Source organism: Protopterus annectens, chromosome 3.part1 (assembly GCF_019279795.1).
Source record: "Protopterus annectens isolate FY-2018-M chromosome 3.part1, PAN1.0, whole genome shotgun sequence".
NCBI lineage: Eukaryota > Metazoa > Chordata > Ceratodontiformes > Protopteridae > Protopterus > Protopterus annectens.
Genome location: NC_056732.1, coordinates 444,225,477 through 444,243,087, shown reverse-complemented (window position 1 = coordinate 444,243,087; position 17,611 = coordinate 444,225,477). Strand labels below are relative to the sequence as shown.

Here is a 17,611-nt window from a genome sequence, read left to right as displayed (position 1 = left end):
AAATTAAAGGACTATAGTACTTTTGGGGAAAAACAATTTAGCAGAACAAAGTAAATTTACAAGCTAAAATAAAAACTGCTAAATTATTACATTAAACACTAAACACAGACATTTTGTAACTTAACAGTGCTAAGGAAGCATAACAAATCACTAAATGATAGTCATCTATCACTTCACAACATTACTTCACTTATCTATGAAATTTTCCTCAAATTACTGAACTTACACCACCTCATATTTAAAAAAATACTATAAACCAGTCTGTGATTTGTGCCTAAGGAAATTAATCATTTACGCAGACAGACATAAAGCACTCTGCTAAACATAAGTAATATTGTCTACTTTACACTAACTTCTAAGTGCAGACCAAATATACACGCTCAGCAAAACAATATGAAGATTTTGTTGTACATTATATTCTCCACATGGTCTTCTTCTAGCCATAAACAAACTGACTGATTCAAAACAAAATTAAGCTCACCTCTTTATGTATACATAATTATCTATGTAACACTCCAGTTTGAATACATCTTATCTGACTGTGTCTCTGTTGAGATTCAAAAAACACTGAGCTCCTGACTAAGTGAGAACATAGCTTGGGCATTCATTTAAGATATCACCTGCCACTTCTTAAATGGATGACAATTTCACACTCGTGCCCCATAGGCAACCGTCAATCGTGCCCCTGGCAGCTGCCACCTTCGACCCCCTGCTTATGTTTCTGCTGAAAAGGGTGTGATACCAACCTGACAACAAAATATAATTAGACAAATAAATAAAACACCTTCTCAACAGCTGTGATACAAAAGCTGTTAATCCCTGTAACAGACACTTTAAAGGAGAAATGTACTGAAAGTCAGAGGTAGCATGCCAGCCTGTCATATGTTACAAGTGCTACAGCAAAACACTCCCAGTATATAAAAATAATGAAGAGCAGATTGGGAGCATTCTCCCTACCTAGAACTCTTTAACAAAAGCTCCCGGGAGGGTATCCTCCTGAGTTCCTAAGCACCTTATAGCTGGCTATAACCTTCTATAGCTAATTCCCATACGATCTGTCACACTCTGTAAATAGCTTTTGACTTTAACTGTGTGAATTTGTTAAAATGTATCTGTACAATATTTTTCCACTATGGGCAATATTGCTCATGCTTTGTATTATTTGATATGTATTTGTACTTGTAGTTTTATTTTTTATTGTACTGCTATCTTTACTGTAATCTATTTCATGGAGTTTTTCTCCCTGGGCCTCCACTGAAAACAGGCTCTCTGGGCCCAGTGGACTTCCCCAGTAATCAAACTGGAAATAAATAAATACATAAAAATATTGCTATTTTTTTTTTATCGTAAAATAGGAGTGTTACCCATAGTACCTGTCAATTGCTCCATCTGAGCTTCCAGTACATTTCTCTACTGAGGCACAGCTGCTGCAGCATTTAAAAACAAATTAACTACCAAAATTAGAAATCTGCATACGGGAAATATTTAAATACAAGTTTCCATGGCAAGCTAGTACACTAGCTATAATTTTGTTAATTTCATTCACTCTTACAGAGTACACCACCCACAGCAGATACTTATTTTTCATTCTCACAAGTGCCTTTGTGTCCAGTAAATAACATGCAAATGACATTGGCTGCAAATCCTTAAGTCTTCCCACAATGGCCCTCTTCCACACATAAAAATAAATAAATAAAAAGTCTGCCAAAAACAACTTTACTAAAGGACTTCTGGAGAGAAGTTGCACTGTACATAGTGGAAGGTAAAACTACAGAAATAGCATGTCAATGATCAAGAAATCTATATATTCAAGCTTTATTTAGGGGAAAAAGTAAGACAATGATACCATCAACTAATGATTCAATTTGGAAGATAATCAGAAATGAAAAAAAAAATACAGCATTAAACAATTCTTAGTTGGAGTAGTTGGAGAAACAGTCTAGAACTGACTCAAGCATGCTGTTAGTCAATGCTGCTTATAGGGGTGTCTCGTAACAGGCAGCATTTAGGGAAAAAAATGGCATATGATCTGTGCAGGCCTTCAGAGAGAACGGGTTACTTTGTAAAGTAAGTGTACCAATAACCTGTGACTTATTTGCAGAGAAAACACAGGAAAAGATATGGGATGCCTAATAGGGCATAGTTGTTGGAAATACTTATGGTCCAAAACACCAGAAGAAGTGTGGAACCTACCTACTCATCTATTCTGGAAGAAATTTCAAGCATGCTTATACTTCCAAAATTCTATTTCTGGTAGCAAAGCTGTATTTTCTTCTATAGAAAGGTAAAATAGTTTTTTCTTGTCTAGCAAGCAAGTCTTGGAAAGCTGTCTTATGGTGTAAAATGAAGTTTCTCTGACGTTTTGCTAGGAAAAACATGCCACGAGTATTACTCTGGGTTTAGACAAACACTCATCTCTGCCCTTAATCTGGGCATACTTAATAATGTTGCTAAAAACTTCCAACACCAAAGATGTGCTAACTTCATCTAATTCCTTCTCAGGAAGAGAAGTTTAAAATAAATAATTTCACAAATAAAAAGAACCAGTTAATGCTGAGGAAAAGACACAGTCATGGAAGAAAGGGGGGGGGGACTAATTTAAATGAGTGGAAAACATGTATTCTTCCACCAGTATAAAGAAAAAGACACCTCTCCACTCTCAATATTTAGTGTACTTTTTCACAAACAATAAAAACACAGCTGGAGGGGACATGTTGGTTTTGGCTGCTTGCAATTTTAAATGACAATTCATACTAACCTGGATGTGAGATCGAGCCAGATAAACATTGGACTTCCATTCACTCTTCATTTTCCGATACTGGGAGGACTTGGAATGAACAAACTGCTTGCTGTAGGGTGCACTTAACTCTCCGGTGACTGTACTCTGAAATGACTTGGATGTGCTAGTGCTATTCAGTGTATGAGACCTACATGTTTTGGTACAAAACAAAAATAGAAAACTGAAAAGCACTCTGCTCATGAAGTTGAATGAGAAATGGTAAAAAGCTGATGATAAACATACAAACATAGCCTAAGCATATGCACAAAACAAAGAGCTGAATATGAGGCATGAAAACAGTTCACATTAAGAAATAAAGGACAGTAAGGATTGTAAGCAGCAGGAACAGCCACAGCAAACAATGGTACAAATGCAAACTACAAAATCAAAAGAAAAAGAAAAAAAAATACCTCAACACAAACCTCTTGACATGGTTATTCATTTTTGGCTCAGAGCGTGCACTTCCTGTGGGATTGACTGCAACAGGTGACTCCATCAGTGGGTTCCGACCATACCTGAAGGTATAATTTCCACATGTTTCCACCCCAGGGAGCTAAAATATAAAGACAAAAAAGATTATTAAGCAAAATGGAAGATGAAGGACTTAAAACAATGCAATCAGGTTTGTTTCTGAAAACATTCCATGGATGTACAGCATCCACAAAAAGGGTAAAACGCAATAAGCCAGTAGAATGTTCATTTAAAATTCTTTGTGATTCAAAAACACATGCACTCAAATAAAAATGAGTGCTAACTGCAGATAATGGAACAATTAAGTTGCGATAAAATAACATATTTTGAAAACAAAAACTGTAAAATGGAAACTGAAGACAGAGACAGAACATTTTACTGTCAGGTAACAAACGGAACAAAGGGACTGCAGAAAAGTAAACTTCTGTAGCTGATAAGCAATACATAAAAGACACTGATTACAGAAAAATTACAAGCAAAAGAAATATGTATTACATACATATAAAGTAAAAAATATGCATCAAAATGGTATTCTACACAAACCACTACTTATAATCACAACTGCAGAGCATGTCATGCACAAAATGCCAACTTTAAACACAATATTAAGAAACAAAAACTGTCCCTGCCTTACAGACCTAAAGTCGTAAAAGGACAAGGCTAAATGTCACAAGAAAACATAAAAAAGATGCACATAGTAACTCCAGATCTCTAAAAAACTTTCAGCAAGTAGACTCTTACATTTGGGAACACATCCAGTCAGAACACAGCTGCTAACCAAAATAAGTTCCACATTTGATTTTTTTACATTTTTTAACTCCCCCAGGCTACCCATCTAAGTATCCCACCCTGAATGATCACTTATACTCACCTCTTTTGCCTACCACAGCAAGCAGCTGAAGTGAGTTAGACCTGTTTTGTGGCTATCATGTGTTGTGGACCACTATACTGTAATCCCTCAACATGGAGGCTAGTGAGCTCCCTGCAATGCAGGAAGACCATCTCATATTTCCACATGCTAAACTCAAGCCAAAGTACAACTTAACACCTGAGAGAGTAATGGAGCTCATCAAACAGCAGCTTGTTGCAGTACCATCAACAAAGTAGCAAGAAGTACTTGTACAACAGGATTAATTAGCTCTTTCAACCTGGGACAGCACAGTCAGCCTGTGCCATTCACTTCCACATCCCCAGCAAGGTTCTTCTGGCATCTGGGCAGAGTAGCAGAACCTGGCTTGCCAAGGCCACAGTCAGGGCTGCATCCCTCTGTAACTTTTCCAAAGAAAGTTTTTTGACGAGCTCCTACATGTGATAATCTTCTCCAAAAACATGGCACCACTAACAGGAGAGGTCAGTCCAATCCTCTTTAGTTCCTTCCTAACACTGAAAGTACGGTGAAAAGGCAATCAATGAACAAGGTTAAAAATACATAAATAAGCAGACAAATAAATACATATATAAATAAAACATATCCACTGTCTGACGCAGAGCAGCTGGAGCAGCTGCTTCTCAAATTTTCTTTATTTTTTTCTGATTAGAATAAACATGAAGCAATGACTTGGCAAAAACTACATATTTTTGTCAAGCACTGCAAAATGGATTCCTAGTTAAACATTAGGACAAATTTTGCCAGAGATCCCCTACCTCCCTGTGAGAACCTAGGCTACTGCTCTGTATATGACTCATTCTGTAATGAATGTTGCAACATTTTATCTCGAGAGTAAGACAGTAAAGTTAAGTGCAGCAATTCCTTTAATACCACATATTTAAGATAAGAAAAAAATGCAGCAGAAGTTAAGAGATTCACTCACTTTTCTCCTGTTCACCTTAACCAGCACTGCATATGATGTAAAGGCATAATTTTTCTATTTCATGTTTATGTGCTCACTTACTGGCGTTGCAAGTTTTTTTTTTAACAGAACTTTTTGCCCTTGCGCACAGATAACATTTTATGAATACAATAAGTTTATATAGTAGGTAATTTTAGGATTTATTATTCTGAAGAAGAGAGACCCGCGGTGGTGGTGCTGCGGTAACGTTGTCGCCTCACAGTCAGACGCTGTCCGGTTCGATTCTCAGCTAGAGCGTCTTCTGCGAGGAGACATGCGTGAATGGGCGTACCTTCGTTGAAGGTTGTGCGTCAGGGCTGGTAACTCTGCACGTAAAAATCAACTACCAATCGTTAACGGACCGGAGTTCCGCTGTGGCGACCCCTAACCGGAAAAAGCCGAAAGACACAACAACATTATTCTGAAGAAGAGGTGTAGTTTTTACAAAGAATGATGTAGGAAGTAATACTGATCACTGTATGTTATGAAATTTTATTAAAAGAATTATAAAGTGTAGGAAAAATGTTTTTAATTAAGTTATTAATGTGACAGAAATTATATGAATTGTGAGTAGAGTTTATGAAATGCTAATTTTAGAGATGTGTTGTTTTTATTGGCGGATTTGTATTTAATTGGATATATAAGGCTTGTGATATGTGTTTTAATTGTATCAGATAAAGTTGAGGATGAAAACGTATTTCAAAGTTCTATCATTAATGTGTGTGCCATTTTTTGCTGCATTAAACCTGTTTTATGCCCGTGACAGTCTGCTGCTTATTTGGAGGTCCATAGAGGTGTGGATGTCTGTTATACAGCGGAAGCTTCAGAGCTCAATGGTGGTAATTGCAGCGAAGTTTCTAAGCTAGTGGGAAAGCTGTCACAGCTGACAGACGTGCTTACACCACTCTGCCAATCATTTGTATCAAAAGCACGTACTATTCTGTGTAACCAGGAAGCTTGTGATTTTCGTGCATCAAGGAGAGCCTTGTCGGATGATGGAATAGGGCTCTTGCCTTCTACTAGTTCTGTTATTGATTTATCTCAGCAGCGAGGACAATGTAGTGGTTTTCCTAGGGTTTTTTTGTAATAGCAACATGAACGGACTTTATCAGCATGAAGGAAGGAGTAGTCCTGTGCGGTCCGGAGCTTCACCATTAAGAGGTGACTGTAATATCAATAATAATAGTCAAGTGACTTTAAGTGACTGGCTTGTGAGGAAGTTTGACTTTAGTACCCCCACATGACCACAATAAATTGTATGGTCGCTCATATAATGAGAATGTTCAGATTTTAAATGATTTGTTATATAAATACAAAAGTTTGGATATGGACAACAACTACCTAAATGAATGTAGGGAGATGGGTATAGTCCCTAAGGGACTAAGAGTGTGGAAATGTCCCAACAATGTACAGGAAGATTCTGAATTCCACCATGAGTTGGTGGACATGTTTGATAGATGGGGTTTTGATTTAATGAAAGCCATTATTAGGCAAAATGAGAAAAACATGTTAACCTTAATGAAAAGTATTGAGCGTGTCAATGAGATTACTGTGAATGATCTGATTTTTACTGTTGATGAACATAAGAAAAAATATTTTGAACTTAGGGGACAGATTAACAACAATTGTAAGCAAATACACATTTGGAAAAAAGAAAGATGGATAGGAAGGAATATTTACAAAAAACGTCACTATCCCAGACCTAGGTTTGTTAATAATTATTTCCCTAGAGAGAATTTGAGCCCCCAGAGTGGGGAAATAGTGGAACAAGAGAATATTAATGACATGAATATTGGAGAAAATGTTAATACATATGATTGTCCATTACCGTTGAATGACTCTTTAGCATATCCCCCCGCCAGAGGTCAGAAAGGATACGGAACTTACAACCAGTATACCAGCAATAGGACGTGAGGAGGGGGAGAGGCAGAGGCAGGGGGAGATTTTGACGGACTCAAGTTCCGAAGATGTAATATTGAAGGAGGGATTTAAAAACTTCTACAAAGGATTCAATATTTTCAATTACAGTGAAGTGGAAGTGGGTATCTGCCATTTCCAACTACTATCAAAGGGTTTGAATTTTGTTCCAGCACAAAAATGTGATTTGAGTAAAACAATTATTGATATTAAATTATTTTTAAGAAAAAATCATTTTTAGCTGATTTTTGATGAGGATGGTAATGAGGGATTGTGACATGGGTTTACAAAAAAGATGTGTACACAACCCGCCCCTACATGCCCAGTTAAAAAATTTAGAAACATCTACTGAACATGAACTTTGGGTAATGTTGAGTAAGAACAGGTTTCCCTCCAACTTAACCCAGGTGGAAAAAGGAAACATTAGTTGAATTGAAGAATAATCGACAACTAAGAGTCATGAAATCTGATAAAGGGGGTGATATTGTTTTAATGAATAATGTGATGTATGAGGCAAAGATGCAACATTTGTACGAGAATAAATATTCCCAAGTTTCAATTAACGAAATCAATATAGCTTACAAAAAAATACATGCAGCCTTATATGATTTACTACTGGAAGGTTTTATGAATAGGAAGTTATTTGAATTCCCACACAATCCATGCCCACGAGTCCCTTCTACATTTGGAATACCGAAAACCCATAAAAATGTACATGATTCCACCTTCAAGGCAGATTGTGGCCGCAGAGGGATCTGTAATATCCCCGTTGGCAAGGTATTTGGATGTAAAGCTTAAGCATTTGGTTATGAGGAATGAAATGTTGTTAAAAGACTTGTGGGATTTTATAAGGAGCAATAAGCAAGAAAATTTTAGCGAGGATTTAATTTTCATCACCATAAATATTGTAGATCTATTTGGTTCAATACCACGTCATTGGTATTGAGTGGTTTGAGGAATATTTAAGAGGGTCTACCCATTTAAACCCTGATGAGATTCACATTTGTATGCAGTTGATTGAGTTGGTACTAAAACATAATTATATCTTTTTTCAGGGAGAATTATTTCAGCAGACCACTGGAGTGGCAATGGGGGCAAGGTGTGCCCCTATGTATGCCAACCTGATACTAACGGTGTAGGAGAAGAAAAATGTTTTGAACAGTGCATACGATTGTTGGGTATTTTATAAGCGGGTTTTAGATGATATTTGTATTTTCTGGAGAGGAACATTTCAAACATTTTTGGAATTTTACCAGTACATTCCTGAACCAACTGAATTTTTAAGGTCTGCATATGATATAGGTCAAGAAAAAATTGCTTATTTAGATGTTACTATTTATAAGGAAAGTAATAAATTTAACTCAAGGGTATTTAGGAAAAAGACATATTCCAATTCTATTTTACACTATACTAGTGCCCACCCTTTCCATCAGAAGAAAGGCATTATTAAAGGGCAATTTGTGAGAATCAGCAGAATGACCTCAAAGGATGAGGAATTTAGAAAGGAATGTGATGTTTTTCACAAAATATTTTGTGAATGTGGCAATCCATAAACATTAATTACTCAAGTGAAGACTGAAGTAATTAGTGAGAGGGTGTTAAATATGCCCCAATTTTGGGGATTATGGAAAGTAGCCCTGTTGGTGTACAGCCATGTCTGAATGATATTAAGGATGAGGGGACTTTTGGATCGGCATTCATTTAGTGGTGAAGCAAATGCTCTATGCAGAACTATAGAAAGAGAATGGAATAGGTTTAGTAAAATTAGTGACCTTAAATTGGATTTTAAAACCCCATTCAAATGTGTCTACAGGAAAGGAACAAGAAACACGAAAGGGACATTTAAATGCGGGAGATGTGTGCAATGTCCTTATATCAAAAACATTGAATCAGTCCACTTAGATTCTAGAAATAGAACCTTAATGACAAGGAGCTATAGTAATTGTGAGACCAGTGGAGTTGTATACCTTGCCATGTGTGAGTGCAAGGCATTCTATGTAGGAAAAAAATGAGAGGAAGTTGAAAAGACTATACGAACATTTGAATGCCATAAACAATAAAAATGTTAATAATGCACTATACAGACATAGTATAGAATGTGAAAGGGGAAAATATAGTTTTTTTGTATTAGAAGAGATCCCAAGAGACTTGAGGGGTGGTATGTGAGAAGCCAGAATAGAATACATGGAACTTTACTGGCAGATTTTTTTTTAGAAGCCAGTAGGTTCCCTGAACTAAATGACGGTTTATCCCTAGCCCCAGTTTTAAAGCGGAGAGTGGCAAGATTATAAAATTTATATAATTGTGATATTATGTTTATTTTATTATATTTAAAATTTGGCGTTAAAAACATTTTACTTGATTAATGAAGCAGTACACATTGGAGTCATTAAAGGGCACACAGATAACATTTTATGAACACTAAGTTTATATAGTAGGTAATTTTAGGATTTATTATTCTGAAGGAGAGGTGTAGTTTTTACAAAGAATGATGTAGGCAGTAATACTAATCATTGTATGTTATGAAATTATATTAACAGAATTATAAAGTGTAGGAAAATGTTTTAATTAGGCTATTAATGTGACAGAAATTATATGAATTGTGGGTAGAGTTTATGAAATGTTAATTTTAGTGATGTGTTGTTTTTATTGGTGGATTTGTATTTAATTGGATATTTAAGGCTTGTGATATGAGTTTTAATTGTATCTGATGAAGTTGAGGACGAAAACATATTTCAAAGTTCTAACGATGTGTGTGCCATTTTTTTGCTGCATTAAGCCTGTTTTATGACCGTGACAATCTGCTGCTTATTTGGATGTCCACCCAGGTGTGGATGTCTGTTTAATTTTATGAAAGAACAAATAAGCAACTGGACTGGTATTCCACAGGGACTGTTAATTAAAAGGGCACATTGTGCATATGCTCCAAACCTGGCTACGAGAAAGCAACCTACACCTTTAATAGTAAAGATGCAATCTTATCAACAGAAGGAGTTGAGTCTGACAAAACTGTGGCAGAAGGACAAAATACTACAACTGAGAGACAGCAGTGTGTTTCTGGAGAATGACTACTTGTACACTGCGTAGAAGAAGAGTAAATTTGTTTCATTATTCAGGGAATGTCAAGAGGGCAGCCATGGTGGTGCAGTGGTTAGTGTTGTCACCTCACAGCAAGAGGTACTCCGGTTCGATCCTCGGCTGGGGTGCCTTCTGTGCAGAGTCTGCATGTCCTCCCTGTGGTCACGTGGGTTTCTTCCGGGTGCTCTGGTTTCCTCCCACATCCCAAAGACATGCTGTAGGTGGAGTGGACACTCTAAACTGGCCCTAGGCATGAGTGCATGCATGTGTGTGTGTGCCTTGCGTGGAAGGTTGGGTGCCAGGCTGGCAACTCGGCACCATAAAACGTCCACTGCCAATCATGAGCAGACATGTGATCCGCTGTGGTGACCCCTAACCGGCAAAAAGCCGAAAGAAGAAGAAGAAGAAGATGATTCAGGGAATGTCAAGAAGCAGGCATGAGATTCAAACTGTTGTACCCAGCTACCTTCAAAATATTTTCCCTGGAGGGACAAAATAATTTTTTGATGAAGTACATGCTAATGAAGAAATACAAAATTTTGCCCAACAAAACTGAGCTGTGAAACAGAAAAGAGATTCTACTTCATGCCCTTCTGGTGATAAAGACCACAGAGAGACTCTGCCACATAAACCTTTTCCAATGTTTCAACAGAAAATGCTTGAGAGAAGGGAAAAAAAAGCACAACAGTCAACTAGAAAAATCAACAGTATGTTAGAAATGAAGCAGAGGCAGGATTTGGAGATGGAGATGAACAGGAATAAAGTCAGTAAATTGGAAATTGACAAATGTGGGATTACAAAACAATAATTATACTTGTGAAACATAACAGAACAAGAAAATCTGGAAATATTAGACTTTTTTGGACTCTGCTAAACTTGTAGAGGGCTCTAAAGCACATGTCCTACTTCACATCATTAATGTTCAGAAAAATAATCAGGAGGGAAAGGGAGAGGAGGGAGAAAGTTAACTGTAGTAACAATTATTTTCTTAATTATACTATTTTAATAGTGCTTGGTTTTCTTTGCATGCTATAAAGTAAAGTCTTCGTAGTTAATAAGTGTAAAGGGAATACCAATGTACATAGGTGCTCCTGTTTTTTTTCTTTCTTCATTGTTTCTACCCTCACATTTGTTTCCTTTGGGGGTTACTTCTTTTCCCCTTTTCCAGGAAATATGGTCTCTTACACACAATTTAATTGTGCGTGAGAGACCATACCCTCTTCTCTCTTTCTCCTTCATCAGTTTTAAGAAATGTATGCACTGCAATGTAAGAACAAAATGAAAGAAGAAACCTGGTTAAAAGAGCATGACAAAAGAAAAATATTAATGTGGCTTTTCTCATTCTTGCACAGGTGAGCAACTGGGTTAAGGACCTTATATTAAACTAGTAACAAGTTTAAAGAGAAAGCAAGTAAATAAAAAGAATATTGAATATTATAGGGCTTTTTTCTAGTAAATAAGTCTATGTTTGGCAGTTTTGTGCCTGGTTCTCATGTCACTAGAAGACAATCTCATAAAGAGAAATGACTTGGAGAAAATGTTTTCTGAAAGCATTCAAGTGTTTTCTCAGTTGAGAGAGCTATAAAGATAAGACAAAGCTAGGCAGCACTTATAGAAGCACAGGCTGTACCATGCGTCTTACCATGGATAATCTTTCTTTTAGATTATCTCAAGTCTGTGTGTGTAGCTGTCAGTCTGGAATATCTGTTCCTATTAGGAGTGAAAACTTGAACATTTGAAGACATACATAGTTTTGTGTGTCATTACTAACTTAATGGGTTTAGGGGGTATTGGGGGTGTGTTTGATTTTAGTCTGAGGCCTTTCAACAAAACAAAAAGTTTTGTAAGATGTGACCGACTCAAATGGAAATGACAAGAAACAACTGTATAAAAAGATACACCTGCCAAACAGTATATGCATGTAACAGAAAAGCTGGAACTAGACATTTAATAAAAAAGTTGTTATACAAAAAAGGTGGTAATGACTTTTCAAGACAATGATGCTTTCTGTAATGTCTTTAAACATTAATGGTCAAACAGATAAATACAAAAAAGAAAGTAGTGAATTATATTCAAAAATTTAGAGTGCAAACAGCCATGCTAAAGGAGACACACATGGAAAGAAGTGAACATATAAATTTGATAAAGACAGGTTTTCAGTGGGTTATTCAGTGGAATACTGGGGCAAAGGAAAAGAGAAGTACTTGTATTAATCACAAGGAGGAGCTCCAATAGTGACAGAAAAGGACATAAAAGACAATAATGGTAGATCTGTAGTACTAAGGGGCTAATGGCAAGAGAGGAGGATTACACTGGGATGTATTTGTATTCCACTGAAAACTGCTATAATGGAGCTTAAGAAAATAATCAGCTTTCAGCAAGGAATATTACTTACAGGTGGGGACTGGAATTTGATCTCCAACAGTGAATATGTGTCTGGAGGGCCCAGAAAGGAAAATACAACAAAGAAGGGTAGATTTTTGAAGAAATTTATGAAAATATTTGGCACGGAAGATGTGAATTCAGTACAAGGAGTTCAGAGTTTATTTACATATTTTTCCCCAAGATACAAAAACTGGGCTAGGCTAGGCAGAATTTACATTTCATAGGAACATGTGCATTTAATTGGAGGTCTTGATACACACCCAATAACTACTATAGATCATGCACCAATAATGACTAAAATAAAAACACAGGGTAATGAAATAAAAATGAGAGACTGATACTTTCCCACCTACCTATTGAAAAGAGAGGAATTTAAGGAATGGGTAGTGGAAATTATTCAGGAGCTATTACAGAAGATAGAAATTTCTTCTGAAAATATAGCTAGGGAGTGGGATAAAATTAAAGTGGAGTTTAAAAATAGGATGGAATTAAAAGAAAAGGAGATAAGGTTTAGAAGTAACAATAATTATTTAGAGCGACTGACAAATGTTGAAGTATTGCAAAATAGGGGGAATCCCACATAACAAGAACAGGAACAACTGCAGAATGCTAAAAAGAAAATAAGGGATTACTTCGATAGTGTGCATGAGTTTAGAAAGACTGCAGTTTTGCAACTTTTTGATAATAAATCTAGAGCAAAAAAACTTTTAGCACAATGACTCAGGCAAAATAAAGTTAAAGGAGCTATTACTAAGCTTATGCAGTGTATAACAAGGAAGATAACAGAGATCATGTATGAGTACTAGAAATATTTTGGAAAGTCTACAAAAGTCTGTATAAAGCAGAGAAATATGAAAATCAAGAAAAGGTACAAATGGACATGTTTATGGAAAAATTAAATATGCCAAGGTTAGAGGTAGATGAGGCTTAATTATTAACAGTTATGACAGGAGGAGATGAGATAAAATGGTGCTGTATATCTAATCTGCAGGAAAGTACCCAGGAATAGATGGTATTCCTGTGGAAGTTTGGAAGTCAGGAGGGAAAAAACTGATAAAGATCTGGAAGGTTTTAACAGTATTTTACGACGAGGAGAAGTATGAACATCCTGGAAGAAAGCAGTGGTAGCTGTAATAATTTAAGAGGGTAAAGATCCATCAGATCTAGCTTCATACAGACCCATTTCCATACTAAACCATGATTATACAGTGCTTATGTCTACAATGGCTAAAAGAATGGCAAAAGTGATGTCAAAACTGATAGATATGGAACAATGTGGCTTTGTGGAAGGGAGGCAAACATTTGACATTAACAGAACACTGATGATCCAGAGGGAAGCAGAATACAAGAAAATACCACTGTTATTGGTGTGTCTTCATGCACAAAAAGCATCTGGCAGAGTAAGCTGGGACTTTATGAGCAGGGCAATGGAAGCATTTGAATACCCTGATAATATTATAAGGTTAATTAGGAGGATATATGAGGGATCAGAGTGAAAAATTAAAGTGGGTGTGATCCTCTCTGACAACTTCTGCTTGGGCAGAGGAACCAGGCAGGGGTGTCCTCTCTCCCATTTTTATTTGCATTATATTTAGAACCATTGGCAAAGAAAACAAGGGACTCAGAAATCCAAGAATATAATGGGTATGGTAGCCAAGAAAAGCTGGCTCTATTTGCAGATGATATTATTTTATACCTGACAAAACCAGAAAGGGACATTACAGTGTTGTGGAACATTTTGAAACAGTTTCAAATCCTTTCAGGATACAAAAACAATGACGCTAAAACAAATGCAATAGCAGTAAATTATTTACCCACACATGAATTGGTTCAGCAATATCCATAGTTATGGGGACACAATAAAATGAAATATTTCGGAGTATGGATTAAAAAGATTCCAGTGCGCCAGCTAAGGATATGCGGGAAGAAACTAAACAAAAGATAATACAAAAACTGAGAAAATGGAAGTTCTGTTGTGTGGATATTGATAGTAAGATACAAGCAGTTAAAATGATTTAGCCCTTTTTGTTTTATACATAAGTTAGGCATATTTTATCAACCAGAGGAGAAGTTGTAGAAAGCAATTAATAAAAGAACTGAAAGATTTTGACTGGAAGGAGAAGATGGTAAGAGTCAAGTGGGATAAGCCGATCCTTTCAACAGAACACGGCAGATTGGGATTATTGAAGCGATATTTCAGAGCAACACAATTAAGACTCCTATACATAGCAAAATCAGAAACCTATAATTCAAAGTGGAAAAGAATTATGATGAAACTCAAGAAATGAGGAGAGACTGTGATGATGGATGCAGACCTTCAAGGAGAATAACAATAATCATACAGAATATTATATTCTTAAAGTAGCAGAAATAATTTCAAGAACTAAGCCAACACAGGAATGGAGAAAGGAGATTATGCCGACAGAGATGACTACAATTAGGGATACAGACAATAGGCAAGAGGGGGCTGGAATTTACTGGAGAAAACTGGGAAAGGAACCAAGGTATTGGAAGCAAATAACTAGAGAGGGAAAGGTAATAGAATGGGAAAATGCCAGTAATTTACTTGGACTGCAGGTTAGGCATTGCCTTTCCTATCAAAGATTGATATCAGAGTATATGCAAAAAGAAAGAAATAGGGGGGTTGGGGGTCCTAAACAAAAGACCAGCACTGGTAGAGTTTACAGTACAATCTAGAACAGAAGCCAAGTTAAAAACGGAATAATTAGTAGAGCATACATATAAAATATCACATAACTATAAGAACCAATCAGAGAAGGTTAGAAAGGATTGGGAAGATAGAGACTGGATAAGCAATTCACAAAGAAACAATGAAGGATATATGTATGTCTCCCAAATATGTAACAAAGTCTAGAAGATTTAGGATCTTTGCTTGGAAGTGTTCACATAGGTATTTTTATACCCCAAGTAGACTCCCAAAGATTTTTTCTACAGGTAGACGGCAAATGTTGGAGGTGTGATGGGGAAGAAAGAGGTAACTGGTAACACATTTTCTGAGAGTGTAATAAGTTGGCAGACTTTAAATATTCCCTGCGGACTACTTTGTCAGAGATACTGGGTGAGCAAATTGGTATAACTAAGGAAATTATTTTTTGAGCTATGATACAGAATCGAAATTGCCTAGACATAGTAAGGCCTTGCTGAGTCTAATTATGGTGGCTGTCAAAAAAGCAATTACTACAAAATGCAAATCAAAGTCTAAACTAAATGTATTAGATGTAGTGAATATAGTAACACAGATAAAACAACTGGAATCGGGACCTTTAGAAAAGGGTAGGATCAAATTATATAGGAAAACATGGGAATTGTGGGAACAATACACTCAGACCTGGAAGAGTTTTAAAAGAAGGCCGCATCTGAATGAACTATGTAATGTTTGACTGACAATGACTTAACATATTATAAGTGATGTATAATATCTGCAACTACAACTGTGTCAACATGGCTTGCAATGTATAATGTTTGCACCTAGAATTGTGTCAGGATAGTTTGTTTTCAGTTATATAAATGTAAGATTGCCTATGTCATATGTGATTATTTATTAAAGATGTTAACTGAACTCCATTCACACGGCTGCAGTGAGGGCACCATCCCTCTCTTCCACTCAGCCATGCTTGGGGAATTTTTTTTTCCAGTATTCAAAGATTACTACTTCAGTCACACTTAACTTTTAGCGGACAGCACACTGTACCAGTTTTACTGATCAACCCCACTTCACTGCTTTGAAGAAGTGAAGGCAACAAATAAAACTGCTGCCTGAATTTCTCAGTATGATACTATCATAATAACTCTTATGGGAGTGGAGATGGCCAATGTTCGCATTTGCAAGTAATGGTAGAATATTCTGCATCAGCAACAGGACCAACAAACAGAAGGGCAAAAAAAGAAGTTATGTACTCAACATAACGTTCCATGTAGGTAGTCCATCTCACCCTTCATTTTTACATATGGGTTCGGAGCTGATCCTCGGCTCCGACTCAGCCGATTTTCAAGCTCGAAGACTTCTGGTTGGCTCGTGGATAAGCAGGTATCCCATGGTGCACCAATGCAATCCCCAGATCTTGTTTGCTGCTCACTAGCGATAGAAAGAAATAGAAAGAAACCCCTAACCAACAAACCAATACTAAAGGGTCGCCAACCAAGAAATTTACAATATTACCTCCAGATCTTCCAGGATGGGGGCAGGAGGGAGGGTTGGTAAAAATGAAGGGTGAGATGGACTTCCAACATGGAACGTTATGGTGAGTACATTACTTCTTTATGTTAGGTAGTCCAATCTCACCTTCATTTTTACACATGGCCTTATTCTTGGGCGGCTCACTGGAAGATACTCCTGAGCACCAGGTAGCCAAAGGATGCTCTACCACTAGAAGCCAAATACAACTTATAATGAGTAATGAAGGTGTGAGGGGTAGCCCACGTAGCTGCTGCACAGATATGATCAATTGGTACCCTGGCTTGGAAGGCTGCAGAGGTAGACAGAGACCTGGTAAAGTGAACCTTGATCCTTTGGGGTAAAGGTTTGCCCTCCGAACTGTAGATGAAAGCTATGCAACTCGAAATCCAGTTAGACAATGTCACCTAAGGAACTGGTAAACCCAATCTGGAATCAGAAAAGGAAACAAACAACTGGTCTGACTTCCAAAATTCTTTGGTCCATTGCAAATAAAAACGTAGCTGGCTGTGAACATCCAACTGGTGAAACCGATATTCTGCTGCATTGCTATGACTGGGAAAGAAGACTGGAAGCTCAATGGACTGGTTCAATGTGGCAGAACAAACTTTGGGAACAAACGAAGGGTTGGTACGTAAAGAAACCCTGTCGTCATGAAAAACTAAATAAGGTGGCTTAATAGACAGGGCATGTAGCTCAGAAACAAGTCTGGCTGATGTAACAGCTACCAAGAACACAGTCTTCCAAGACAAGTACTTTAAGGAAGCTGAATGAGGCGGTTCAAAGGGAGGGGATGTTAGTTTGGACAACACAAAATTTAAGTCCCAAGAAGCCACAGGTTCCTGTAAAGGTGGTCTCAGTAAAGTGGCTCCTCTCAGGAAAGTTTTACATAACTTATGCAACATAAGGTTAACATTTGGAGATCCCAAATAAAAATGTGAGATAGCCGCCAATTGT

At 37.0% G+C, this 17,611-nt stretch overlaps 1 protein-coding gene across 1 annotated transcript in view; it reads right to left on the bottom strand.

Moving 5' to 3' along the window:
• Positions 1 to 17,611, bottom strand: part of KMT2C (lysine methyltransferase 2C) — a gene marked incomplete in the record, with an annotated part of 4,117,755 nt that overhangs the window by 254,242 nt on the left and 3,845,902 nt on the right. Inside the window, 2 exon segments of the mRNA XM_044066891.1 lie at positions 2,759 to 2,927; positions 3,190 to 3,332. Coding sequence (XP_043922826.1) covers positions 2,759 to 2,927; positions 3,190 to 3,332 — 312 coding nt within the window.